This window comes from Mobula hypostoma, chromosome 7, assembly GCF_963921235.1.
Source record: "Mobula hypostoma chromosome 7, sMobHyp1.1, whole genome shotgun sequence".
Taxonomy (NCBI): Eukaryota; Metazoa; Chordata; class Chondrichthyes; order Myliobatiformes; family Myliobatidae; genus Mobula; species Mobula hypostoma.
The window spans coordinates 76,294,266-76,321,425 of NC_086103.1; the positions used below are offsets into that span (position 1 = coordinate 76,294,266).

Here is a 27,160-nt window from a genome sequence, read left to right on the forward strand (position 1 = left end):
TCCTGTAATACCATGGCCTCTTACCTTGTTAAGCAGCACCTTGCCAAGGGCCTTCTGAAAACCAAACAATGCAAAATCTACTATTTCTGCTTTGTCTATCCTGCTTGTTATTCCTCAAAGAAGCAGATTGGTTAGGTAAGATTTTCCTTTAAGGAAACTATGCTGACTTTGGCTGTTTTATTATGTGCCTCCAAGTACCCTGCAACCTCATCCTTAACAATTGTCTGCAGCATCTTCCAAGCCACTGAGGTCAGGCCAACTGGCCTATAATTTCCTTTCTTCTCCCTCTCCCTTCTTGAAGAGTGGAGTGGCATTTGCAATTTTCCAGTCCTCCAGAGCCACGTAGGAATCATCTCTTTGAGAAACCTGGGGTGCAGTCCATCTGTTCCAGGTGACTAATCTACCTTCAGTCTTTCCAGTTTCCCAAGAACCTCCTCCCTTGTAATTGCATCTGCACTCCTAGTCCCTGACGTGCTTGAATTTCTGACACACTGTTAATGTCTTCCACAGTGTAGACTGGTGCAAAATACTTACTAGGCTTGTCTGTAATTTCCTTTTCCCTCATTACTACCTCTCCAGGGGTCTGGCCTCTTTTTATATATTTAAATGAGCTTTTTGTGTCCTCTTTGTTATTGGCTAGCTTACTTTTTTCCATCTTGTCTCTATGGCTTTTTTAGTTGCTCTGTTTTTAAAAGCTTTCCAATCCACTGACTTCCCACTAAATTTTACTCTATTATATGCCTTCTCTTTTGCTTTTATGTTGGCTTTAACTTCCCTTGTCAGCCACGGTTGTGTCATCCTATCTTTAGAATATTACTTCGTGATGTATCTATCCTGCACCTTCTGAATTGTCCCTGGAAACTCCAGCCATTGCTGTTCTCAATTATCTCCGCTAGTGTCTCTATCCAGTCTACATTGGCCAGCTCCCCTCTCATGCCTCTGTAATTCCCTCTCTGCTTCACTGTAATGCTAATGCATCTGACTTTGGCTTCTCCCTCTGAAGTTGCAGGGTGAATTCTATCATATGATTACTGCCTCGTAAGGGTTTCTTTATCTTAAGCTCCCTAATCCAGTCCTGTTCATTATGCAATACTCAGTCCAGAATAGCTGATCCCCAAGTCGGCTCAACAACAAGTGCTCTAAAAAGCCATCTTGTAAGCATTCTGTAAATTATCTTTTGGAATTCAGCACCAACCTAATTTTCCCTAATCTACCTGCATATTGAAATTTTCCCCCATGACGAGCATAAGATTGCCCTTTTGACATCTATTTTCTATCTCCTATTGCAGTTTGGTTACTGGCTACTGTTTGGAGGCCTGTATAGAACTCCCAGCTGGTTCTTTTTACCCTTGTAGTTCCTTAACTCTATGCAAAATGATTCTACATCTGATCTTCTGTCATCTCCAAGGATTTGATTTGATTGAATTTTTTTAAATTTTTACTTACAGAGCCTTACCCCCCTTCTGCCTACCTGCCTGTCCTGTGGATATAATATGTATCCTTGGATGTTAAGCTACCAGCTATATTTTTCTTTCAGCCTTAATTCAATAATGTCCACATCATATCTGGGCGGCATGGTAGTGTAGCGGTTAACACAATGCTTTACAATACCAGCTACCCAGGTTCAGTTTCCACAGCTGCTTGTAAAGAGTTTTAACGTTCTTCCAGTGACCGTGTTAGTTTCCTCCAGGTGCTCCGGTTTCCTTCCACAGTTCAAAGATACACTGGTTGGTAGGTTATTGTAAATTGCCCCATGATGGGGCTAGAATTAACTTGGGAGATTGTTGGGTAGCACAGCTTAAAAGGCCTATTCCGTGCTGTATTGCCAAAAAATAAGAAAAATATCTAACTGCACTTGAAGACGGTCTACATTATTCTATATACTTTGTGCATTCATATATAACACCTTCAGTCACCCTTTTCAATTTTTTTTTGTCCCCATTATACTGCAACTCATCCCATGACGGCAATTTTTTGCTTATCAGCTGCCTGTTCTTGACAGTCTCATCACACACTGCCTTTTTATACAACTGCCCCACCCTCAGCCCTGTCATTGTTTTCCATCCCCATAGCAAATTCATTTAAACCCTCCCCAACTGTTCCAGCAAACCTGCCCACCAGGATGTTGGTCCCCCTTGGTTTCAGGTATAACCGGTCCCTTTTGTACAAGTCGTACCTTCCCCAAAAGAGATCCCATTGATACAGAAATCTGAAACCGTGTCCCCTGCACCAGTTCCTCAGTCATGTGTTCATTTGGCAAATCGTCCTATTACCCTCACTGGCGTGTGGCACATATAACAATCCAGAGACCTGGAGGTCCTGCTTTTCAGCCTTCTACCCAGCTTCTTAAATTCTCTCTTCAGGATCTCATCAGTTTTCTTCCTTAAGTCATTGGTGTCGATATGTACCAAGCCTTCTGGCTGCTCACGCTCCACCTTTAGAATGCAGTGGACCCAGCTGGTATGTCCTGGCACCTGGGAGGCAGCATATCCCATCATCCAGAAGTTTCTGTCAAGTCCACATTCTCATGTCTTCTGTAATTATGAAAGTCCTTATCACTACTGCATCATCTTCTCCCCCTGCCCCACAGTATCCAAAATACAGGGGTACTCTGTGCTGGCTACTTTTTTCTTTTTCGTTTCCTGACAGTCACCCAGGTACCTGCCCCCTGCAACTCAAGGGTGACTACCTCCCTGTAGCTCCTGTTTATCTGTCTCCTCAGTTTCCCATATGAGTCGAAGGTCAATGAGTTGCAGCTTCACTTTCTTAACACATTCTCTGAGGAGCTACAGCTCTGAGCGCCTGGTGTTGATGTGGTTATCCAGGAGGCTGGAGGTCTCCCAGAATAGGAGCATTGTCTTGATAAGATTAGGTGTGTTTTTGACCATTAAAATTATGTTTGAGAGTAACTGGAGCAGAAGTTGAAAGCATTTCATAACATTTGATTTTCTCTAGGATTTGAAGCAAGAATGCTTTCCTGAAAACATAGATGAATTTGTAACTGTGGATGAAGTTGGTGATGTGGAAGCTGGAAATTTGGATCTGGAAGATCTGACACCGTGTGCAGAGAGTAGTAAACTGGAAACTGATGAAGCCAATGTAAGCATTTTAACAGAGAAATCAGAGGACACCACTGAACAAAAAGAAGAGGATGTAGAGAAACCTAAGATAAAACATGGTCAAAAGAGGGGAATGAACATCAAAACTAAAAGAACAGAAGGTGACCAAAAAGATGGTAGTGAAGATGGAAATGAACTGATTGACAGTAAGATGGAATCAGATGAAAAGAATGAAATGCAGGGAGAGACTGTCTCAACTTGTGCAGAACCAGAAAGCAAGCGTGCTCGATCACGATCTCCTACTCCAGATGAGTACCGACTTGGACTATATCAGCCCAACAATCCTGTAGGTAGGAAGGAGTTACTTTGAAAAAATGCAGAAATGCTGTTCTTTAATACTTTTTATGGTGCTTGTCACACTCATTTATACATTCAGGAACTTAAAGCCATTTACAAATATATTGGATTTACTCAAGTGCCACATTTGTAGTATATTCACACACACTTCAATGCTGGTCCATTTGCAAATTAGGGCAATCTGGCTGTCCTGAAGCAGTGGTCTCTCTTAATCTAATTATTTTCCTGCAACATGTAAATATTATTGGCATTTATAGCTGTTATCCAAAAGCTCACTGAAATGCTATAGATTTGGTGGCTGAAGATCCTGTGCTATTCTTTTGTTTTCCCCTTCCTTTTTTTGCTCCCTCAAAAGGTAAATTTTCAGGTGTGAGATGATGTCTCCACTTGCCTGGGTAGTTTGTTCAATGCTGATTTAAAAGATCTAATAAGCTGTCTCTTTTTAAATTACAGGACTAGACTATGTGGTTCCAAAGACTGGATATTACTGCACACTCTGCTGCCTCTTTTACACAAAGGAGGAAGTGGCAAAGAAAACCCACTGTAGCAGCCTGCCTCATTATCAGAAGCTGAAGGTGAGCATTCTGGTGCCTGTAATCGTAGGTAGTAGTTAGATGTTTTGTGTGTTTCTTTGTTCTTCACACTGTTCAAGCAATTGAAGATCTACCGATTCACCATTTTCATCGTCTAATACCCAAAATTTAAGTGACCAGGAAAAGAATCAACAAATTGTCCACGGAAACCAGCTTAAGCCATCATCTTCCTTTACTTCATATGTGGTAGTATTATTTGAATTACAGTTTGGATTAAAAGGAGGAATAAATGATGTAATCATCCATCTCTATGATATCCTTATACACAAATTTTTAGGCAAAAACCTGTTATTTACTTATCAACTTGATTAACGTTCAAACTATAGGTTTTATAATCTTAAGAATGTGTGTGGAATGCCTTTTTAAATTTGTACTTCTTTGAATTTATTGGATCAGATAATTAAAGCTTTGTCTTGAGTTCGGGATGAGTTTGGGGGGTGGGTGGTTGGTGTGGTATTTACTTATTCAGTCCCTACTCAGACTACACAGAAATACTCTGACGAATGATATACAGTGACAGAAGGCGTAACTTGTAACAATATGGAGCAAAAGAGTTCATAAGGATGAAGACAATTGTCTAAGACACAGATACATGGTTGTGTATCTGTCTGTTGCCCATGGAATTCCCCTAAGTGGTTATCATATGGAGATGAGAAATGGATATGTGCCCTTTCTAACATGAATCATGTAATTTATTGCCTCTCTACCATAAGAAAGATGGTGGGGAGTAGCCAAGATTAGTGGGCCATGTGGGAACTAGAAGCAGAGAAAATGATTTAATATTGTCATCAAAGGTGTTAATTAGCAAAGGTGTATTTTTGAAATCTACCATAGTGAGAGGGAAAGAGATGTCATGTTCAGGAGAAAGAGCTATAAGAATACTGGCAAGGGAAAAAAGATAGTAGATTAGATTATGAGGACAGGCAGTCCTCTTTTATTGTCATTTAGTAATGCGTGCATTAAGAAATGATACAATATTCCTCCGGTGTGATATCACAGAAACACAGGGCAGACCAGGACTGAAAAACTTAACAAAAACCACATAATTATAACATATAGTTACAACAGTGCAACAATACCATAACTTGATGAAGAGCAGGCCATGGTCACAGTAAAAAAGTTCAAAGTCTCTCGAGAGTCCCACATCTCACGCAGACGGGAGAAGGAAGAAAACTCTCTCTGCCATGCCCAACCACAGTCCGACTCTGAGTCGTTGGAAAACTTCGAACTCCGATCAGCCCTCCGACACCGAGTACTGAGCACCATCCCTGCCGAACGCTTCAACCCCAGCCTCAGTCGCCAGCAGCAGGCAAAGCCGGGGATTTTGAGGCCTTCCCTCCGGAGATTCTCAATCGCACAGTAGCAGCAGCAGCAGCAGCAAACTGGGCATTTCAGAAATCTCTCCAGATGTGCCTCTGTGCCTTCTCATGTCTGTCCCCATCAAATCAGAATTGTGCACGGTCCCCTACTTACAAATACGATATCATTTCAACGGAGAGGCTACGTGCACTGTGTCGCACCGCCATCTTCTCCCGCCCATAAAAACATTGCAAAAGAACAGAAGGTTTAAAACATTAAAGAGTCTTCAGTATCTTTCAAGCCAGTGAAGGAAATACTTTTGGATTTGGGTTTGGGGACACAATTGGGTAACATTTTTTTTGAATTATTATAAAATGAATGGTAGTCATGCTTGTGGGTTTAGTATAACAGAAGGATGACATATATTTATAAAGTGCATAATAAGGGGGTAATGAGTTGAAAATAAATGATATAGCTTTGGTAAATTTGTTCAACTAATCCTTGACTAATAGGGAAGACCTCAAAGGACAGATAGTTTAGATACAGATGAAACTATTTCCCTTGGCGGGGGTGGCGGGGGAGGAATAAGAAAGGCTCTCTGCATCAATCTCAATCTCCTTGGATTGATAAGTGTAACAAGCTAAATGTGAGGTTTGTATGGCAAAAGGGAACCAATCTGAGTACAAAAAACAAAATGGAGATCTTTCCCTAAAAGTAAGAGGCAGAAGATATACGAATAGACAACTAGCTTAAAGAATGGTAAACAAAAATAATTATTTAAAAATAAATATCAGTAGGGGTGGAAGGATGGGGGGGAGGGGTTAATGAAAGTTTCAGAAGCCAGTCTAGAGCCAGATCATGGTTTAGAATCAAAATGACTGCACTTCATCGTTCTTCAATTTTGTAAGAAAATAAGAGATGCTGTCTATTGAATGGGATGGATGTATACTTGTATGGGAAGGGGTGCATTCTTGATTGGTGAGGAAAGAAAGAATCAAAATTGTTGAATTACAGTTTGGTCTGATGTTACTGGTAGGGGAGGTCTCCAGAGAAAGTATTTTCAATATTCAACTATTTTCTTGGCATTGGCATGGATTGATTAAAAATTACAGATCTTATTTGGCTAAGTTGATTTTCTTGAAACAGATGATGCATGTGAATATCTTAAATATCTTTATCAAAGAGTGAGAAAGGTTCTTGGCAAAGAACAACATGGGTTGGTTGAAGTGCAGGCAGTTAATGAACAGTTGTCAACAGAATGGCAGGAAATATTCTTCAATATTCCCAGGCATGACTATTCCGATGTCCATAGAGTATATATTGAGATTGACAAAAAGCAAACTTCCTCCAACCTGACACATCCCATTCCCATTCTGCACACATTTTAATTCCACGTCCCATTCCCATTCTGATATGTCTATCCATGGCCTCCTCTACAGTAAAGATGAAGCCACACTCAGGTTGGAGGAAAAACACTTTATATTCCGTCTGGGTAGCCTCCAACCTGATGGCATGAACATTTACTTCTCAAACTTCCGCTAATGCCCACCTCGCCCTCTTACCGCATCCATTATTTATTTATTTATATACACACATTCTTTTTTTTCTCTCTCCTTTTTCTCCCTCTCTCCCTCTCACTATGCCCCTTGCCCATCCTCTGGGCTTCCCCCCCTCCTTTCTTTCTTCCTAGCCCTCCTGTCCCATGATCCTCTCGTATCCCTTTTGCCAATCACCTGTCCAGCTCTTGGCTCCATCCCTCCCCCTCCTGTCTTCTCCTATCATTTTGGATCTCCCCCTCCCCCTCCCATTTTCAAATCTCTTACTAACTCTTCCTTCAGTGAGTCCTGACGAAGGGTCTCGGCCTGAAACGTCGACTGTACCTCTTCCTAAAGATGCTATTAATTTTATTAATCTATTAATCATTATCTTCTATTAATTTTATACAACCGTAAAAGAAATCATGAGTATATTTTAACTATCTGAACATTGAGATTTCGTGCGATGGGATAAAGCTGAATTAAATTTTATAAGTATGATGCCATTCAATGCAACTATGTTGAGTTTGACAGTGACTTACAATTTAATGAGAGGTCCACATTGATTTGTGAGTAGAATGATGAAATTTGAAGTACACTGTGAATATGTATCTTAAGCTGCATAACAGATGATAGTTTTAAGAATACAATTATTTTCTCAGACTTCAGCCCCAATAACAACCTTCTTAAGCCTAAGTCATTGTATTATGATGGGGGTGGGGTCTAAAGACTCTTACCTAAAACAATGATGACATGGCCTCATTAATGTTCTTTATTTTAAAGAAAATGTTGGACAAGCAAGCTGAAGATTACCGGAAATCTAAAAGAGAACAAAGCCCTGAAGTGCAGATCGAAGAAATAACTGACCAGTGATTCTACTTATGATAATCTGTAACATCTAACCTATTAGCTGGCAATTCTTTTAGCATCCTGATTTTATTGGTTATTATTTTTGCCCTTCTAACAATGTTTAGATGTCTTAATTTTGTAATGTACAGACATGCATGAATGGATTGGCAACAGTGATTTTGTTTGCAGTAACTATTTGTTAAATAAGTAAGTTCTCAGGATAGGGACAGTCAGCTTTCAAGGGTATTGAAGTGATGGGAATTGATGGATTTCTAAGTTATTGTTAGAATATCAGTTCTTGAGTTATCCCAGGAACTGCTTTGGGTCAAGTACCATATCTGGGTTACTTTATCTAAGGAAGATGGTGAATTTTGTAAGGTAGTAATTTGAAAATATCTGGCAAATGTCAAGTTTTATTGTTGCGGGTAAAAGAAAATAGCTTACCAAGAATAAGTTACATGATTACTGAAATCTGTAGAAATATCTAATATTCATTTGTTGTCCCATATTTGTACAGTAATGAAGCTTGCATGGCATTGGTATTAAAGGGTAAAGAAAGGATGAATGCGGTGTTGATGGTGAGATCTTTGAGCCATAAAAATGGTAGAAATCCTGATAATTTTGTAAAGCAATATACTCTGCAACTGTTAAAAGTAAAGACCAAAATACAATTATATATTTCTTTAATTTGAACTAATGTCAATCTTTTGTTTTTCTAATGTGGAAGATCGGAGTTGCTGGAAGTTGAGAAGCCAATTTCAGTCTTCAAGTTGTAAAACTTTGGTTCTAGTAAATTGTTTATTTAGATCTGTTTAAAATAAAAGCCTTGCAAGTTAACACCAAAATCAATCCACAGTTTTGGTTTTTGCAATGTCTCATTTATGCTGCATTTGCTGAGGGAATTATTTATTGACTAACATATGAATTACTTTACAACTTTGACTTTTCAACAAAATACACATCTTACAAAAATGATTTTTAACAAATTTATTAAATTTGACCACAAGATATAGGTGCCATGTGGCCTATCAAATCTGCTCTGACATTTGGTAACAGCTGATATATTTTCTCTCTCAGCCCCATACTCCTCTGTCTTCTCCCTATAACCTTTGACACTCTTACCAATGAAGAACCTGTTAACCTCTGCTTTAAGACTTGGTCTTTGTCGCCATTTCCATCTGAGGAAACAAATTCAATTGATTCACCATCCTCTGGCTAAAGAAATCCCAAATGGCTTAAGAATGATTCCTCTAAAGCACAAGCTTTAATTATAGTCAAATTGAAATTCTGTCTTGGTAAGAAATGTTCTGAAACTAGGAACATTAATTGTTAATATTAGTCTTGAAGAATCACTGCAGTTTGTTTCCATTAAAACTAATTTTAAGTTTTTATTTTTGTAGGAGGTAGTTGGATTACTTTACATAATTCGGAATAAGATTGCAGGAAAGGAATTTTGCATTAAAATGTTGTTTCTCTTGAATTACCTGAAATTGTATAGTACTGTATAGTATTCATTTCTGAATGATAAAACCAACTTGTATTAGTTACCAATGATCCATGCAGATTGTCAAAAATTGCTAACAAAATGCATATTTACTTGACCACAGTACTTTTAAAAAATCAAATGCACTCAGAATTGAATAAGTTTCCAAAAAGTCAGTGTCCCTTGATTTGTCCTGTTATAATCTTGTAAACAAGTGAATTTGAGCAACTTTTTGCAAAACATGCATTTAAACAAATATTACTTTAATAACTCATTCTTCCGAGTTAAGGTTATTCCATTGCCAGCGTGCTGATGATATTGTTAAAATTTTTGGGTTTAATCAAGAGGCAACAGAGTATGAAATCTGCTGTTATGTCATGTTTGGGTTAAGTAGTTTTGTAATTCTTCAAATATAGCTCCAGGTTTCAATGATTGCTTGAGTTCATCTGCTTTTGCTTTTTCTGTTGATAAAGAAACGTGTAATTTAGGATTTTCGGGACAGTTTTAGCTTGGAATTAGATTGATTATATTTGTAACTGAGTTAATTATAGGTTACTACACATTACTTTCTTTTGACTTTCCTAATACTTGCATGTTAGACTATCATTCCATTACAAAATGTCAATTCTATTTGCTTGAATTTTTGGTTTTGCTAATAAAATTATTTAGAGGCGCCATAAGGAATTTCATTTCTGACCCTGATGTCGTCTTTGTTTTGTTGTAAATGATGTAAGAGTCTAATGCTTAGACACCAAGGTGTATTGATCTGCATGTCCTGTATTGGATAGAATTCATCTATCAGTGTACACTCTTAATTATTCAATATTTCAACCTTTGAATTTGGAAGATCATCTTGCTCCATGGTTTAAATGAATCGGACCTACATCAGTGCCTATTTGTTGTTTATTTTTATATTATTTACAGCATAGAATTAAACTGCAAAGAAATGGGTTATTCAGCCTATCTCTCACCTTAAACCTACGTCCTCTAGTTTTATCTTCCCTACCCTTGGATAAAGAGCATTACCATTCAAGTTATCTATGCCCTTATCAAACTGCTTGATAGTTAACACTTTGGATTGCATGACTTGGTGTTAACTGTACTGATTATCTGATTTCAAATTTCAAAGTAAATTTATTATCAAAGTAAATTTGGTCACCCTGAGATTTATTTTCTTCAGGACATTCATAGTAAATGCAAAGAAATTTTAAAAACAACAAGCAAGCAATAAACATTGAACATATGCTTGCTCTATTTTGCTGTATTTCTTTGTACAAGCAATTTTGTCTGATAGTTTACTTTTAAGTACTCCTTCCCAAAAAAACACTTAAACCACAAAATGTGTGAGAAGTCTTTACAGTATCCTGAAAGTTGCCACCGATTTATTTCTTGATACCTCCTCACTGTTTGCTCAAATCCATCCATATGTAATACATCAATGGTTTTGCATATATGACACGTCCTCAGCCTTCACGCTGTGTTACATCATAGAACTGCACAGAATGGCAGAGACAACCGTATGTGATAGTTGTAGACTTTGAAAAGGCGTTTGATACCATCCATGGCGAGAGCCCCTCATGGGATCCCTTCCAAAATTGTCCAGCTTTTCCAGAGTTTGTATGCTAATTTCACCTGCATAGTTGAGAACTTCAGTTTGAGCTTTGAAGTCAAGACGAATTGGGCAAGGCTATGTGATGTTAGTGATATTTAGTCTGATGATTGGGTTATGAGGCAAACAATGAGAAATAAGCAGAGAGGCATGAGCTGGATCTATTCTCTACTTCAGATGACCTCACGTTACTATCGTGTACCAGCATGTGCAAGAGAAAACTTAGCAGCTGTGTACCTTTGGTGGACTGGTTGGACTCAGCCAGAAAAAAACAGCCATGACCCTCCTCCTCCCATCAAGGCATATGGCATCAATTTATCCAGCACCAGCAGATCACCACCTTGGGCAGCATCATTCAGCAGCATTGGGGGGGGGGGGGGCCCCCAACCAAGGACGATACCTAGTGCAGATTCACCAAAGCTAGAAATGTCTTCAGATCAATGAGCAACATACGGGGATCAACCAAGCTGAAGCTGTACCTGAGGTGTGTTCTGTCTACACCATTGTATGGGTCAAAATGCTTGTGCATGACAGACCAACCTCACCAAGCTGCTGTCATTGCACACCATAACCCTCTGGAAGGTCCTCTTTATTTTCTGGCCAAGAAAGATCTTGAACCATGCCCCACTCCTCAGTGTCACCAAGAGGACATGGCCAATATCATCATGAGGTAACATTGGAGATGGATTGTGCATGAGAAGAGAGGCTAACTCTTCAAGACAGCACTTCATTGGACCCTGGAAAGGTTGGGGAAACCAAAGACAACTTGGTGTACTGTAAAGGCAGAAATGAGGAGCCTGAACCACACCTGGGCACAATAGAGAAGATTGCTAAGGACAGGCAGATGGAGGACCTTCATTACTGCTCTAAATGCTAGTGACATAAGTCAGTAACTAACTGCTGAGCCTTTACACAGTTTGAATTTTCATTTTCACGTGAGAAATTGTTTCTTAAAGCACAAAGTGAAATCGTGGCATTTGCTGAACATTCCAGCTAATTTCATACTTTGCCAATTTCTTGTGCCCTTACACTTTTGAAAGGGATTTTGTTGCACAGCTAGTAGGGCTGAGAGCATATTCACACAGTCCCACATGAAGTAGACTTAAGCTTCACCAATCACCTTTAAATATTCTTAATTCCTGGCCAAGCTTTTTTACAAGGAATGAAGTGAGGAGGTGAAATTTAACACAGCTTTCAATGTACCTGCACAGCCTTAAATTTGAGCCATGTCATTGAGCTTTCCAGCTTCTGGGGAAAAAAAGGCAACATCCCACTGACTGCGCAAGCAAAGTGGTGAAGATGCATTTGAGTTCGATATGGAGAATCTTGACTTTGTTTGCATCACCTCAAATGATCTATCCACGTACTCCATTAGCCAGCTCCTGACCCATTTGTGAATAATTGGATTGTTTTCAGTTGGTGTCATTGGTCATCTTTGAGCCAGAGAGTGGAAGCAAATCATCAATCCTGAGCAACTCCCTAGTAGTGATCACAGGGGAATAGCCTTTTCCTGTACTTTTTAAATTCTCCCACTGTGATGCAGCATTTGCATCCAAATTATTGACACCCCTGTTCAACCATATCAAACTATAGTATGACCCTTTGAGTATCATGTTTTAAAAAAACTTTCTAATACTGTGAGCTGGTAATCCTGTTTATACAGGAATGGCTTCTTTGTCCCACACTGTTGTGCCGAACCAGCTAAAAAGTACATCAAAATCCTCCCAAAACTAATCCTTCCTACCTACACAATACCCATATCCCTCCATCTTCCTCACATTCATGTGCCTATCTAGATGCCTCTGATATATTTGTCTCTACCACCATTCCAGGCATCTACTACTCTGAGTAATAAAAACTTGCTTCTCACATCCCCTCTGAACTTGTCCCCTCTCTCCTTCAAAGCATCCCCTTTGGTATTAAGGCATTTCTACCCTGGGTACCCTGTCAATTCTATCTATGCTTCTAATATTCCTATAAACCTCTATCAGATCTCCCCCACCACCCCGCCAGTCTCTGCCACCCCAAAGAAAACAGTCAAAGTTTGTCCAGCCTCTCATGATAGCACATACCGGCTGATCCAGGCAGCATCCTGTTATGACCTCTTTTTCACCCTTTCCAAAGCCTTAACATCCTTTCTATAGTGGTGCAACCAGAACTGCATGCAGTACTCCAGATATGGCCTAGCAGAGTTTTATAAAGTTGCAACTTATCTCTTGATTTTTGAACACAATGCCTCAACTAATAAAAGCAAGTATTCCATAAGCCTTGTTAAACTATCCTATTGAATTGTGTAACCACTTTTATGAAGCTATGTGCTTGCACCCCAAGATTTCTCTGCTTATCAACACTGTTAAGGGTCTTGACGTTAACAATGTGCTTTCTCCATGCATTTGCCCCACCAAGGTGCAGCACCTCACTTTTATCTGGGTTAAACTCCATTATCCATTTCTCTGCCCATATCTGCAACTGATCTATATCATACTGTATTTGTTGTCAATCTTTTACACTATCTACAACTCCATCAATCTTGGCATCATCTGCAAATTTACTCACCTGGCATGATATGGAGACACTTCTGGTTGAAAAGTCTAGCTGGTCCAATGTGGGCTTGATATTTTATGTGTAACTCCCAGGTTTGGCTAGTGGTTTAATCTAGGGGGAGACAGCCTCTGGCCTGGCCAAACTTGAGAAATCTTGTTTGGGTAGATGCTGTGTGATGTGTTCTGCTGCTACAAATCAGTACCATGAAATAACAAATGGTCCAGAATATGCAATTAAACGATAGAGCTATATGATTCTTAATTTGACTATTGGGTTAGTAAAGAAAACAAAAAAGAAAAAGGGTCCATTCTCATGAGATAGCCTAATGTGCAACATTGGAGCTCACAGTTTTCCCTCTGTTCATTCTCCATCAATTTTCCCTGGCGTCATCAACTCCCGACCCCATTCCAAGTCCACTCTATCCTGTAGACTACGACTTCACCATTCTAGCATCTTCTCTCTCCATCTTCCGCCAAACAAAAGACCGCAAAACCTTCTCTTGGGCAAACAAGAAAGAAAAATGTCTCCTCTCAGTGGCCAGCGCACATTCCAAAGCCCCCATTATCTCTAGTCATAACCCAAACACTGCTGCTACAGAGAAACCATTACATTAGCAGTGAAACCTTACAAAGCGTTACATATATGCTAAACATCAAAGGGCAATTCCATATTTACAATGTATCTACAGTGCTTTCTTTGAAACTAAACACAAACGTCACACCTCCCGATTAGCGCACACACCACAGAAATCCAAATGAACTTTAATCAACATTGTCTGGTCTATGATTCACAGCTTTTAGGAACTCATTGTTCAGAGTTACTGTCCAAATTAAATCCACAATTTATACTCGGACCCAGAGACTGGTGGCCAAAGTCATTAGCTAAATCTAAATGTGCTAAACCCAAAAATCGCTCTAAAAGCTACCCATGAGGGACTTTGTCAAACACCTTACTGAAATCTATGCAGACAACATATACTGCCCTACCCTCATTAATCTCCCTCTTCACCTTGTCAAAAAGCTCAATCAAGTTGATAAGACATGACTTGCCCCACACAAAGGAGGGAGGGAGGAGAAGATGGCAACGTGACACGGCTGTGAGTGGCCACTCCGGTGGTGATGTCTGTTATTTGTCAAGTAGGGTGCCGTGCACAATCCTGATTTGATGGAGATGGACGTGAGAGCACAGAGGAACATCTGGTGAAACTTCTGAAATGCCTGCTTTGCTGCTGCTGCTACCGTGTGGTCCAGAATCTTCAGAGGGGAAGGCCCCGACTCCTTGGCTTTGCTTGTTGCTCGGCCGCTGGGGTGGGGTCGAAGCACTCGGCAGAGGATAGTGCTGGGAGAGGCTGTGTCGGAGGGGCTGGTCGGAGGCTTGAAGTTTTCGGACGGACTCAGAGTCCGCTGCGGTCGGGTGCTTCCAATGGTGCTGCATCGGCAAGTTTGTGGTGCTTGGAGGTTCATGGCAGGGAGAGTTTCTCCCTTCTGCCGCCTGCGTAAGATGATGAGGCTATCGGGACTTTGAGACTTTTTTTTTCCGTGCCCATGGTCTGCTCTTTATCAAATTATGGTATTGCTTTGCACTGTTGTAACTATATGTTATAATTATGTGGTTTTGTAAATTTTAGTCTTGGTTTGTCCTGTGTTTTCTTGTGCTATCATTCTGGAGGAACGTATCATTTTTTTAATGCATGCATTTCTAAATGACAATAAATGAAGACTGAGTGTCCTCATAATCTAAAAAAAAGGCCATGCTACCTCTCACTAATTAGGCCATGTGTTTCCAAATGCTCATATATCCTATCCCTAAGAATTCTCTCCTAACAATTTCCCTACATCTGACGTGAGACTCAGTTCCCAGGATTTTCCCTTGTTCCCTTCTTAAATAGAGGTACAACATTAGTCACTCGCCAGTCCTTTGCGACCTCACCTATGCCTACAGAGGACATGAAGATACTGGTCAAAGCCTCAGCAATCTTGTCTCTTGCTTCCTTCAATAGCCTGGGGTAAATCCCATCAGGCCCTGACGACTTAACCACCTGAATACTCATTAGGAGGCCCAACAATTCCTCCTATTTCACCTCTAAACATCCAAACATATAGTATTTATACATTCAGCACTGATCTCCTGGTCCTCTGTGTCACTTTGCCAGAGGAAATAACTCATTAATTACCTCATCATGTTCTCTGCATCCAAGCAAATGTTCCCCTATTTATCTTGGAGTGGTCCTACCCTCTTGCTAGTTATCCTCTTGTTCTTAATGTATGTATAGAACATTTTGGGATTAAACCTTAATCCTACTTGTTAAGGACTTTGCATGGCTCTTCTTGGCTTTCCTAATTCCCTTCTTTAGTTCTTTTCTGATTACTTTATAATCCTTGTGCTCCCTTTGATCTTAATTTCTGAAGACCTTGCATACTTTTCCTTTTTCTTCTTGACTAAATTCATTACCTCCCCAGATATTTGAGGTTCTCTTATCTTTCCATCCTTGTCCTTCCTTCTAACAGGCACATACCATAAGACAGAGGAGCAGAATTAGGCCATTCAGCCCATCGAGTCTGCTCTGCCACTCTATCATGGCTGATCCTGGATCCCACTCAACCCCATACACCTGCCTTTTCGCCATATCTTTTGATGCCCTGACCAATCAGGAAATGATCAACTTCCACTCTAAATATACCCACAGACTTGGCCTCCACTGCAGTCTGTGGCAGAGCATTCCACAGACTCACCACACTCTGGCTAAAAAAATTACTCCTTGCCTCTGTTCTAAAAGGTTGTCCCTCAATTTTGAGGGTGTGCGCTCTAATTCTGGATACCCCCACCACAGGAAACATCCTCTCCACATCCACCCTATCTAGTGCTTTCAACATTCAGTAGGTTTCAATGAGATACTTCTGCATTTTTCTAAATTCCAGTGAGTACAGGCCCAAAGGTGCCAAACTCTCCTTATATTTTAAGCCCTTCATTCCCTGAATCATCCTTGTGAACTTCCTCTGGGCTCTATCCGATAACAACATATCCTTTCTGAGATAAGGGGCACAAAACTGTTGACTATACTCCAAGTGCAGCCTGACTAATGTCCAATAAAGCCTCAGCATTATCTCCTTGCTTTTATATTCTATTCCTCTTGAAAAAATTGCCAACATTGCATTTGCCTTCTTTACCACAGACTTAATCTGCAAATTGACCTTCTGGGAGTCTTGAATGAGGACTTACAAGTCCCTCTGCACCTCTGATGTTTGAACCTTCTCCCCATTTTGATAATAGTCTGCATTATTGTTCAAGATGCATTATCATACATTTCTCAACACTGTATTCCATCTTTTTTGCCTATTCATCAAATTTGTCCAAGTCCTTCTGTCATCACATTGCTTCCTTAGCACTACTTATCCATTATCTTTCCTGTAACGCCATAGGATTTTATCTTGTTAAGCAGCCTCATGTGTGGCACCTTATCAAATGCCTTCTGAAAATCCAAGTAAATGAAATCCACTGCCTGCCCTTTATCCACCCTACTTGTTACGTCCTTAATGAACTCTAACAGATTTGTCAGGCAAGATTTCCCTTTACAGAAACCATGCTGACTTTGACTTATTGTATCAGTTTCCATGTATCCAAAACCTCACCCTTAATAGTCGACTCAACACTGAGATTAGGCTAACTGACCTAAAATTTCCTTTCTTTTGCCTTCCTCCCTTCTTAAAGAGTGGAGTGACATTTGCAATTTTCCAGTCCTCCAAGACCATGCCAGAATCAAGTGATTCTTGAAAGATCATGACCAATGCATCCATCATCTCTGCAGCAACCTCTCTCAGGACTCTGGGATGTAGTCCATCTGGTTCAGGTGACTTATCCACCTTAAGACCTTTGAATTTGTCTAGCATTTTTTACCTTTGTAATAGCAATGGCACTCACTCCTACTCCCTGACACTCATGAACCTCTGGCACACTGCTAGTGTTTTCCACAATAAAGACTGATGCAAAGTACCTATTAAGTTCAACTGCCATTTCTTTATCCCCCATTACTACCTCTCCAGCATCATTTTCAACTCTTACCTCCCTTTTACTCTTCATATAACTGAAAAAAAACTTTTAGTATCCTGCTTTATATTATTGGCTTGTTTGCCCTCAAATTTCACCTTTTCCCTTGGTTTTTATGCAGTCCCACCTCTGTTCTGTCATCATCCCTGCCAGTATCTCCCGCCAATACACCTGGGCAAGCTCCTCTCTCATGCCTCTGTAATTCCCTTTATTCCATTCCAATACTGCTACATGTGATTTATGCTTCTCCCTCTCAAAATGCAGTATGAATTCAATCATATTATGATCACTGGCTCCTAAGGGTTCTTTTAGGTTAAGATTTTAATAAGATCTGGGTTATTATACAACACCTATCTAAGATAGCCTTTCCCCTAGTAGGCTCAAGCAGCTCTAAAAAGCCATCTCATAGGTATTCAACAAATTCTCTCTCTTGCAATCCAACACCAACCTGATTTTCCCAATCCCCATTCATATTGAAGTCCGCCAATACTATTGTGACATTACCCTTATTACATGCCCTTTCCTGCTCCCTTCGCAATCTCACCCCACATCTTGGCTACAATATGAAGGCCAATATGATTCCCATATAATGTTTTTTTAAACCCTTGCAGTGTCTTAACTCTACCCACAAAGATTCAACATTCTCTGACCCTATTCTCTGTCACTTCTTTCTAAAGATGTAATTCCATCTCTTACCAACAGAGCCACACCACCGCCTATGCCTTCCTGCCTGTCCTTTTGACACAAAGTACATCCTTTGGCAAAGTACATCCTTTGATGTTAAGCTCCTAACATCCTTCTTTCAGCCACGACTCAATGATGTCCACAACGTCATACCAACCAATCTCTAATGGCGCCACGAGTTCATTCACCTTATTCCAAATACTACATGTATTTAAATACAGCTCATTCAGTCCTGCATTCTTCACCCTTTGGAATTTTGCCTCTGTGGTACAATTTAACTCTTTGGCCCGTCAGCATTTTTACCCAACTGTTTGTACCTTTCTTGTACTCTGTGCAATCGATCTTTAAACACCCTCCACATGTCTGATGTGGACTTGCCAGAAATAAGGTGTTCCCAATTAACCCCTCGTTGTTCCTGACCAATGCCCTCGTAATTTGCCCCACTCTAATTTAAAACTCTCCTACATTGACCATACCTATCCTTATCTATAGCTACCCTGAAAGTTAAGGAGTTGTTGTCACTGTTCTCTAATTGCTCACCCATTGAGAGGTCAGTTACCCAACACCAGGTCCAGTACAGTCCCTCCTCTCGTTGATGATTTATTAAACCCTCCTGTGTACACTGATCAAATTCTGCCCCATCTAACCCCCTTGCACTAAGAATGTTCTGGTTTATATGAGGAAATTTGAAATCCCCCATGACACCAACCCTATTATTTTACACATCTCCTTAATCCGTTCAGACATCTGTTCATCAATGTCCCGGTGGCTGCTGGGGGGAGGGCGGGGCCTGTAGTAAAATCCCATCAGTTTGAGTGCACCTATTCCTAAATTCCACTCAAATGGACCGTGTCTGAACCCTCCATTATGTCTCCCCTGTGTGCAGCTGTGATATTGTTCCCGATTAGTAGTGCACCCGCCCCTCCCCCTTTACCTCCTTCTCTATCTTTTCTAAAACTTCCAAAACCTGGTACATTAACCTGTTCCTGCCACTGTCTCAACCAAGTTTCAGTAATGGTCACAACATCGTAGTTCCACGTACTGATCCGTAGTCTAAATTCATCACCTTTACTGTATCCATAATACCCTTAGTATTAAAATACACACGCTTCAAACTATCCAACCCATCATATGTTATTTCGATTTTGCCTTTCAATACTTTCTCTGACATCTAGCTTGATTTACTGACCTGGAATTTGCGCATTCTCGCTGGCCATTTGGATTATGCCTGGAATTTGCGCAAAATGACTAAGGGTTTCCAAAATGAGCACAAATAGCAAAATAATTAAAGTGAAGTTGACGGGCATGTGAGAATGACTAAGTGGAAGGCATACAAGGGCACAAACTGATAAAATCTTTAAAAGTTATGTGGGTTACTTTGCTGATTCAATAGTATCAAGAGTTTCTTCTCGAGAGAGCATCTCATTTTAAAAGATGACACCGCTGATAATCCAAAATCTTCTAACCTATACACTCGGGTGACAGCCTTGATTTACTTTTGTGTGCTCAAATCGCGAAGTGAGATTTGGAACTATAAACTTCAAATTAAATGCAGTGGTATTAGAACACTGCTGCAATTGGACCAATAGTCAAGTCAAGTCAAATTTATTTATAAAGCACATTTAAAAACAACCTATGTTGACCAAAGTGCTGTACAATCCATAACAGGTAGCTAAAATTACAAATACAAGAAACACAGATATAAACAAGGCACATAGCTTATAGACACAAAATAAACAACACATGAGCCTAAGCACAAGCCAAAAATCAGCCACATCAGGAAGATTCAAACGCCAGTGAATAAAGGTAAGTTTTGAGCCTTGACTTAAAAGAGTCAATGGAGGCGGCAGATCTGATGGGGAAGGGAATGCTGTTCCACAGTCTAGGGGCTACAACAGCAAAGGCGCGGTCACCCCTGAACTTAAATTTAGATCGCGGCACAGCCAGGAGCCCCAAGTCAGCCGACCTGAGGGACCTGGAAATAGAATAAGGGGTTAGAAGGTCTGCGATATAGGAGGGGGCCAGCCCATTTAGGGCCTTATAAACAAACAAGAGAACCTTAAAATCAATTCAAAACTGTACTGGTAGCCAGTGGAGGGAGGCCAGGATAGAAGTAATATGGTCCCTCTTCCGTGCACCTGTCAGGAGCCTGGCTGCGGCGTTCTGGACCAGTTGCAGGCGGGACAGGGACGACTGACTAATCCCAGTATACAGGGAGTTGGAGTAGTCCAAGCAAGAGGATATAAGGGCGTGGAAGACTTTCTCAGCATCTTTGAAAGAGAGAAACGACTTGATTTTGACAATAGTCCGAAGCTGGAAAAAACTGGCTTTTACTACTGCATTAACTTGCTTGTCAAACTTAACGGTGGAATCAAATATCACACCAAGGGACTTAACATGGGGTTTGAGAAGGGTGAACAGGTTACCAAGACTGTTGGTAATCACGTTGATGGAGTCGAGGGGCCAAATAGGACAACTTCAGACTTGCCTTCATTCAGCTGTAGGAAGTTTTGTGCCATCCAACACTTTATGTCCTCAAGGCAGTTCATGTGGCTGACTAGATTTGACTGGTCGTTGGGTTTCAAGGGGAGATAAAGCTGTGTGTCGTCAGCATAACAGTGGAAGGAAATGTGTTTTTGAATGATTTGGCCGAGGGGAAGCATGTATATAGAGAAAAGAATGGGACCTAGGATGGAACCTTGTGGGACCCCGCAGGAGAAGAGGAAAATTTGCCTATGTTGACGGTGAAGCTTCTATTTTTGAGGTAGGATGTGAACCAGTTCAACACCAACCCCGTACTGGAGACGGTCTATTAAAATGGCATGATCCACAGTATGGAATGCTGCACTGTCAAGAAGAATTAGGATGGCAGAGTCACCTGAATCGGTAGAGAGGAGGAGATCATTGTACACTTTCAGCAGGGCAGACTCTGTGCTATGATAAGCCTTAAAACCTGACTGAAAGAGGAGATCATACGAACTGCTCCCCTTGACTACGTGGACGAAAAATTACTCGATGATTACTTGCCCAGACATTAAATCGAACCCCTCCGCTCGACAAAGGAGGGCGGAGACGGGACGCGCAAAGCATTGTGGAAGTCCTGGCAGGGAAGGCTGTGATGGATTCCGCGCGAAGGGCTGTGGGAAGCCTGGCAAGAAGGGCTCCGCGCGGTGCGCGCCGGGAGCGCTGGCTGCGGAGCGCCGGCGCGCTGGATTGTGGGTTTTGCTAGGCCTGTGCCAGTGCCAGAGCTCCAGTGGCAACTGACGGTAGGACAGCGGCGGCAGGGGATCTGCAGCTCGGTTATCGGTGGCGTGTCGATCGTCACAGCAGTCAGTGCTCATCAGTGTTAAATGACAGTTTCGGTCAGATCTTCCACCATCGCCAGCGGTCTGATAGCCCCTAGCTAAAGTTAAAGATCAGACATTGAGATTATGTTGTGGTGCTGTGAAAGCATCACCGATTTCAGCATTACCGGTAGAAATGGGTGAAGTACCTTCACATCAGGTCACAGGCTTACTGGGTTAATCTCTAAAGTTGGCCGTACAGTGCTGGCAACGTTCGTGGTGTTGGGAACACTGTCTTCAGTGTTGGGTGGGGGAATGAATGGACGCAGAATCTTGGCTTGTTTAGTCTGGGATCAGGCCCACTGATCCCCTTTCTGTCGCCCCTCCAGGGCTCTCCCCTTTGCCTGGGGCTGATTTAAGCCTCAAGAAAAGATCGAGATGAATGATTGTACATCAGTGGCCCAGCTAGTTCAGCAATGTGAATCGAAAGATGCATTCGCAGGTTGTTCGGGGTTTGTATTCCAGAGTTTCAGGTGATTATTAAGAGAAGATGATCGGACAATGTATCAGTATCCGCGTCTGAGATGGTAGTTATCATTTTAGCCTCGGAATAGGTCGCCCTGATAATGTGCTTTTGTGCTCTGATTCGTTCTCGGTTTTGACAGGTACCGGACATTCTTCTTGAGATTGGACATCTGTTGAGGCTGCAGGGTCTGGGCTCACACTTTTTAATCACTGCTGCCCTGTTGAGGTGAATGAAACGAGGTGGCGGAGATTCTAGTCAAGCACTCATTAAAAATCACGGATGTAAATATAGTGGCGCCTTCGCGTAAAGGGGAGGTGAAAACCGTCATTTAAAAAGTCTATTCATTACCTGTGGCAACAAAGTTGGGATAAGAAGAAAAGGACAGCATTTATAGAAAATTCAGAGGATGGTGCGAACTCAGTCTTGAGATGGGTATCAAGGGAGACAAGAAGTTATCCTTACATGTTCACGTATAGGACATACCAGATTGAATAATTCCTTGTACAGATTTAATATGCATGATATGGGTATTTTTAAGGAGTGCATTTGTCAAGAAACGCTGCAGCATATTTTGTTTGTTTGCAGTTCCTACGAGGTGCAAAGGAAACATCTAATTACTAAATTGAAATCTTTGGGGCAGACACAGTTTAAAATGGAAAATTTGTTAGGATATTACTGCCATCATAATGTATATAAGTGTGTATTTGACTTTCTGAAGATCATTAGACTTACTGATATTTGAGTTTTCTGGAGGGGATTTAGTGAAGAAGGTTATCTTTGCTCCACTCCAACTCGGTAATGGCTGTCAATCATTAAACTTTACAAGAAGCATCCGCCATCTTGCATCAAATAAGGGGAAATGAGAGATGGCAGAGAAACAGCGAGAAAAGGAGACTGTGTGGGACAGGCTGTGAGTGACTGAGGTAGGGGGTGAGGGAACAGGGTGTGAGTGACTGTGAGGTAGGGGTGAGGGAACAGGGTGTGAGTGACTTTGAGGTAGGGGTGAGGGAACAGGGTGTGAGTGACTGAGGTGAGGGTGTGGGAACAGCATGTGAGAGACTGTGAGGTGAGGGTGAGGGAACAGGGTGTGAGTGACTGAGGTGAGGGTGAGGGAACAGGGTGTGAGTGACTGAGGTGAGGGTGAGGGAACAGGGTGTGAGTGACTGTGCAGTGAGGGTGAGGGAACAGAGTGTGACTGTGAGGTGAGGGTGAGGGAACAGGGTGTGAGTGACTGAGGTTGGGGTGAGGGAACAGGGTGTGAGTGACTGAGGTGGGGTGAGGGAACAGGGTGTGAGTCACAGAGGTGAGGATGAGGGAACAGGGTGTGAGTGACTGAGGTAGGGGTGAGGGAACAGGGTGTGAGTGACAGGTGAGGGTGAGGGAACAGGGTGTGAGTGACTGAGGTGAGGGTGAGGGAACAGGGTGTGAGTGACTGAGGTGAGGGTGAGGGAACAGGGTGTGAGTGACTGTGCGGTGAGGGTGAGGGAACAGAGTGTGACTGTGAGGTGAGGGTGAGGGAACAGGGTGTGAGTGACTGAGGTTGGGGTGAGGGAACAGGGTGTGAGTGACTGAGGTGGGGTGAGGGAACAGGGTGTGAGTCACAGAGGTGAGGATGAGGGAACAGGGTGTGAGTGACTGAGGTAGGGGTGAGGGAACAGGGTGTGAGTGACAGGTGAGGGTGAGGGAACAGGGTGTGAGTTACTGAGGTAGAGGTGAGGGAACGGTGTGAGTGACAGGTGAGGATGAGGGAACAGGGTGTGAGTGACTGAGGTGAGGATGAGGGAATGGTGTGAGTGACTGAGGTGAAGGTTAGGGAACAGGGTGTGAGTGACTGAGGTGAGGATGAGGGAATGGTGTGAGTGACTGTGAGGTGAGGGTGAGGGAACAGGGTGTGAGTGACTGAGGTAGGGGTGAGGGAACAGGGTGTGAGTGACTGCGGTGGGGTGAGGGAACAGGGTGTGAGTCACAGAGGTGAGGATGAGGGAACAGGGTGTGAGTGACTGAGGTAGGGGTGAGGGAACAGGGTGTGAGTGACTGAGGTGAGGTTGAGGGAACGGTGTGAGTGACTGAGGTGAAGGTTAGGGAACAGGGTGTGAGTGACTGTGAGGTGAGGGTGAGGGAGCAGGGTGTGAGTGACTGAGGTGAGGGTGAGGGAACAGGGTGTGAGTGACTGAGGTAGGGATGAGGGAATGGTGTGAGTGACTGTGAGGTTGGGGTGAGGGAACAGGGTGTGAGTGACTGAGGTGAGGATGAGGGAACAGGGTGTGATTGACTGAGGTGAGGGTGAGGGAACAGGGTGTGAGTGACTGAGGTGAGGTTGAGGTAACAGGGTGTGAGTGACTGAGGTGAGGGTGAGGGGACAGGGTGTGAGTGACTGTGAGGTGAGGGTGAGGGAACAGGGTGTGATTGACTGAGCTGAGGGTGATGGAACAGTGTGAGTGACTGTGAGGTGAGGATGAGGGAACAGGGTGTGAGTGACTGAGGTGAGGTTGAGGTAACGGTGTGAGTGACTGAGGTGAGGGTGAGGGAACGGTGTGAGTGATTGTGAGGTGAGGGTGAGGGAGCAGGGTGAGTGACTGTGAGGTGAGGGTGAGGGAACAGAGTGTGACTGTGAGGTGAGGGTGAGGGAACAGGGCGTGAGTGACTGAGGTGAGGATGAGGGAACGGTGTGAGTGACTGAGGTGAAGGTTAGGGAACAGGGTGTGAGTGACTGTGAGGTGAGGGTGAGGGAGCAGGGTGTGAGTGACTGAGGTGAGGGTGAGGGAACAGGGTGTGAGTGACTGAGGTAGGGATGAGGGAATGGTGTGAGTGACTGTGAGGTTGGGGTGAGGGAACAGGGTGTGAGTGACTGAGGTGAGGATGAGGGAACAGGGTGTGATTGACTGAGGTGAGGGTGAGGGAACAGGGTGTGAGTGACTGAGGTGAGGTTGAGGTAACAGGGTGTGAGTGACTGAGGTGAGGGTGAGGGGACAGGGTGTGAGTGACTGTGAGGTGAGGGTGAGGGAACAGGGTGTGATTGACTGAGCTGAGGGTGATGGAACAGTGTGAGTGACTGTGAGGTGAGGATGAGGGAACAGGGTGTGAGTGACTGAGGTGAGGTTGAGGTAACGGTGTGAGTGACTGAGGTGAGGGTGAGGGAACGGTGTGAGTGATTGTGAGGTGAGGGTGAGGGAACAGGGTGCGAGTGACTGAGGTAGAGGTTAGGGAACACGGTGTGAGTGAAAGGTGAGGATGAGGGAACGGTGTGAGTGACTGGGGTGAGGGAACAGGGTGTGAGTGACTGAGGTGAGGTTGAGGTAACGGTGTGAGTGACTGAGGTGAGGGTGAGGGAACGGTGTGAGTGATTGTGAGGTGAGGGTGAGGGAACAGGGTGTGAGTGACTGAGGTAGAGGTTAGGGAACACGGTGTGAGTGAAAGGTGAGGATGAGGGAATGGTGTGAGTGTGAGTGACTGGGGTGAGGGAACAGGGTGTGAGTGTGAGTGACTGGGGTGAGGGAACAGGGTGTGAGTGCCTGTGAGGTGAGGGTGAGGGAACAGGGTGTGAGTGATTGTGAGGTGAGGGTGAGGGAACAGGGTGTGAGTCACAGAGGTGAGGATGAGGGAACAGGGTGTGAGTGACTGAGGTAGGGGTGAGGGAACAGGGTGTGAGTGACAGGTGAGGGTGAGGGAACAGGGTGTGAGTGACTGAGGTGAGGGTGAGGGAACAGGGTGTGAGTGACTGAGGTGAGGGTGAGGGAACAGGGTGTGAGTGACTGTGCGGTGAGGGTGAGGGAACAGAGTGTGACTGTGAGGTGAGGGTGAGGGAACAGGGTGTGAGTGACTGAGGTTGGGGTGAGGGAACAGGGTGTGAGTGACTGAGGTGGGGTGAGGGAACAGGGTGTGAGTCACAGAGGTGAGGATGAGGGAACAGGGTGTGAGTGACTGAGGTAGGGGTGAGGGAACAGGGTGTGAGTGACAGGTGAGGGTGAGGGAACAGGGTGTGAGTTACTGAGGTAGAGGTGAGGGAACGGTGTGAGTGACAGGTGAGGATGAGGGAACAGGGTGTGAGTGACTGAGGTGAGGATGAGGGAATGGTGTGAGTGACTGTGAGGTGAAGGTTAGGGAACAGGGTGTGAGTGACTGAGGTGAGGATGAGGGAATGGTGTGAGTGACTGTGAGGTGAGGGTGAGGGAACAGGGTGTGAGTGACTGAGGTAGGGGTGAGGGAACAGGGTGTGAGTGACTGAGGTGGGGTGAGGGAACAGGGTGTGAGTCACAGAGGTGAGGATGAGGGAACAGGGTGTGAGTGACTGAGGTAGGGGTGAGGGAACAGGGTGTGAGTGACTGAGGTGAGGTTGAGGGAACGGTGTGAGTGACTGAGGTGAAGGTTAGGGAACAGGGTGTGAGTGACTGTGAGGTGAGGGTGAGGGAGCAGGGTGTGAGTGACTGAGGTGAGGGTGAGGGAACAGGGTGTGAGTGACTGAGGTAGGGATGAGGGAATGGTGTGAGTGACTGTGAGGTTGGGGTGAGGGAACAGGGTGTGAGTGACTGAGGTGAGGATGAGGGAACAGGGTGTGATTGACTGAGGTGAGGGTGAGGGAACAGGGTGTGAGTGACTGAGGTGAGGTTGAGGTAACAGGGTGTGAGTGACTGAGGTGAGGGTGAGGGGACAGGGTGTGAGTGACTGTGAGGTGAGGGTGAGGGAACAGGGTGTGATTGACTGAGCTGAGGGTGATGGAACAGTGTGAGTGACTGTGAGGTGAGGATGAGGGAACAGGGTGTGAGTGACTGAGGTGAGGTTGAGGTAACGGTGTGAGTGACTGAGGTGAGGGTGAGGGAACGGTGTGAGTGATTGTGAGGTGAGGGTGAGGGAGCAGGGTGAGTGACTGTGAGGTGAGGGTGAGGGAACAGAGTGTGACTGTGAGGTGAGGGTGAGGGAACAGGGCGTGAGTGACTGAGGTGAGGATGAGGGAACGGTGTGAGTGACTGAGGTGAAGGTTAGGGAACAGGGTGTGAGTGACTGTGAGGTGAGGGTGAGGGAGCAGGGTGTGAGTGACTGAGGTGAGGGTGAGGGAACAGGGTGTGAGTGACTGAGGTAGGGATGAGGGAATGGTGTGAGTGACTGTGAGGTTGGGGTGAGGGAACAGGGTGTGAGTGACTGAGGTGAGGATGAGGGAACAGGGTGTGATTGACTGAGGTGAGGGTGAGGGAACAGGGTGTGAGTGACTGAGGTGAGGTTGAGGTAACAGGGTGTGAGTGACTGAGGTGAGGGTGAGGGGACAGGGTGTGAGTGACTGTGAGGTGAGGGTGAGGGAA

The 27,160-nt window shown here is 43.6% G+C and overlaps 1 protein-coding gene across 8 annotated transcripts in view; it reads left to right on the forward strand.

Moving 5' to 3' along the window:
* Nucleotides 1-10,240, forward strand: part of LOC134349396 (matrin-3-like) — a 59,931-nt gene extending 49,691 nt beyond the window's left edge. For 4 of the 8 annotated variants that reach the window (XM_063053636.1, XM_063053637.1, XM_063053638.1 and 1 more), the window contains exons 15-17: nucleotides 2,956-3,409; nucleotides 3,870-3,991; nucleotides 7,627-10,231. In XM_063053636.1, the coding sequence (XP_062909706.1) occupies nucleotides 2,956-3,409; nucleotides 3,870-3,991; nucleotides 7,627-7,716 (666 nt within the window). In that variant the 3' untranslated portion in view covers nucleotides 7,717-10,231. Of the gene's footprint in view, nucleotides 1-2,955; nucleotides 3,410-3,869; nucleotides 3,992-7,626 lie in introns of all 8 variants that reach the window. The other 4 variants (XM_063053635.1, XM_063053634.1, XM_063053641.1 and 1 more) reach the window with 3 other exon arrangements.
* The last annotated feature ends 16,920 nt before the right edge of the window (nucleotides 10,241-27,160 follow it).